The following is a 1753-nucleotide window of genomic DNA, read 5'->3' as shown; positions in this document are numbered from 1 at the left end:
ACACAGTCAAGCCAAGAGGATTCACAGACAACTCAGTACAGAAAACAATGGCCACATGGAAACAATCCCAACAGATAAGAATCCACTTGGCACACTTGGCAGGAAACAAGTGATTGGATAGCTATCTAGAACAATAGTTGATAAGTTGCCGCAAGAAATATCAGCCATTGAAACAATATTCTGCAGCAAAGAGAAATATTATAATCCAGATGTGAATGGGGCGAATGGTAATTAGAATAGAAAGACACATATGAACAAATAACATACGCAGAATGACAAGTAATCCACATTCCAGACGATGAAAACCAAAATACATATGCATGGATAAGCAAATAGAAACCTAGTTATAACTTATACCTCAGCATCTGTCCGTGGTGCTGCATTGATGCTTATGTCAGGAATCCCACGAACGGTCGAAGGTTGAAAATTCTCCTTGTAAACTCTCCAACTAGCCGCAAGATCAAAAGGAGAAACACTATCAGCATTGATCAAGACACGATACTCAATTACCTCATCTCCACTGATTCGGAACAAAGCCTCCCTGGCATCTCCTTGCAAGGCACCCCTCGTGAGGAGTCGGTTTGGGCCCTCCTCAACAATACAAGGCACACTACTGTCATTTGGCTTCAAAAGAAACTTGAAATCCAAAGTTTCTGCTTCACAAGCGGTACACAGATTAGAGAATGAAAACAAGCACGCATAGATAACCAAATAGAAAATAGACGAACAGGTTACCGTGGTTAGGAGAAACAACAAAACTTAATTCCCACATTGAAGCCGACTCGCGTTCCAATGGGAGCTGAAAATATTCAAGAGAAACTACTTCAGGATACAACTTTCTGAAAAAACCGAAAGTGTTGAACTTGAAACTGAAATTCAAGTCAGAGAAAGTGTGTACAGCATTCAACGGATCCCAAGAACCGACGAGAGGAACTGAACCAAAAACATGAGGCACGAGATCGCCTTTATATTTGTAATTCCCCATTCTGAGAGAGATATACAGCTGACCGCCCGAATGGTCCATCGTTTCTTCTCGCTCTTCGCTGCCATGAGAGCTTCCGGTGTTCATTGAAGCGACTGTACCCATGGCTGAAACTCAATCGTTTTCCTGAAACTTCTCAGTATTCGATTCTTTTCGATATTTGTTTTCTGTAACTCTGTTTCAAAATTTTCAGTTGCATTAAGCTTTCCTAGGTTTAACCTTCTGCTTTCAATCCGATTCGAACAAGAAATGGGAAGATCCAACGTGAAACCGTGAGAGAAGCAAGAGAGTAAAAGACAGCGAGAAAGCACGAGACCAGAGAAGGGGACTAAATGAGAAAGAACAAATCCGGTTATAGAGGACACGTGGCATCGCAAGAATTTTCCAAGTGTCGCGATAACACGGATTGAACGAAGAGATATAATTGGCTGGACCTACACATATGTGGTCCCACCTTGAAATGGATTTGAGCCTTGTGATTTGAAAATTTATGTGAATTTATATGATGTGCCATTTACACAACCTCTTCTGCCCGCATCTAACGGATAAGAGGGTCCCATGAGGCTTTGACAAAAGCCGTTAGGAAAGCATGGAGCATAAGAGGATAACGTTGTCCAAAACAAATTGAATTTAAAGTTTTTTACATGAGCCTCCTCTATTTTAAATGAAAATTCAGCAGACTTCCTTCAAAATTGAAATATTACGAAGCCTCCCTCTACATTTAATACCATCAAATTTCCTTTTATTTTAATTTTTTTTTTACAATTTTAC

At 40.2% G+C, this 1753-nt stretch overlaps 1 protein-coding gene across 2 annotated transcripts in view; it reads right to left on the bottom strand.

Moving 5' to 3' along the window:
* The window catches only part of LOC149007719 (6-phosphofructo-2-kinase/fructose-2,6-bisphosphatase-like), a 77948-nt gene extending 76647 nt beyond the window's left edge, over positions 1–1301 (bottom strand). For both annotated transcript variants that reach the window (XM_089166557.1, XM_089166558.1), the window contains exons 1-3: positions 899–1301; positions 736–799; positions 358–653 (exon numbers count right to left, since the gene is read on the bottom strand). In XM_089166557.1, the coding sequence (XP_089022683.1) occupies positions 358–653; positions 736–799; positions 899–1087 (549 nt within the window). In that variant the 5' untranslated portion in view covers positions 1088–1301. The remainder of the gene's footprint in view (positions 1–357; positions 654–735; positions 800–898) is intronic.
* Between the last annotated feature and the right edge of the window lie 452 nt (positions 1302–1753).

The sequence above is a fragment of the Hakea prostrata genome, chromosome 8, assembly GCF_041222555.1.
Source record: "Hakea prostrata isolate BN-2017 chromosome 8, UWA_Hpros_2, whole genome shotgun sequence".
Taxonomy (NCBI): Eukaryota; Viridiplantae; Streptophyta; class Magnoliopsida; order Proteales; family Proteaceae; genus Hakea; species Hakea prostrata.
This window is presented reverse-complemented; position numbering and strand designations above follow the sequence as displayed.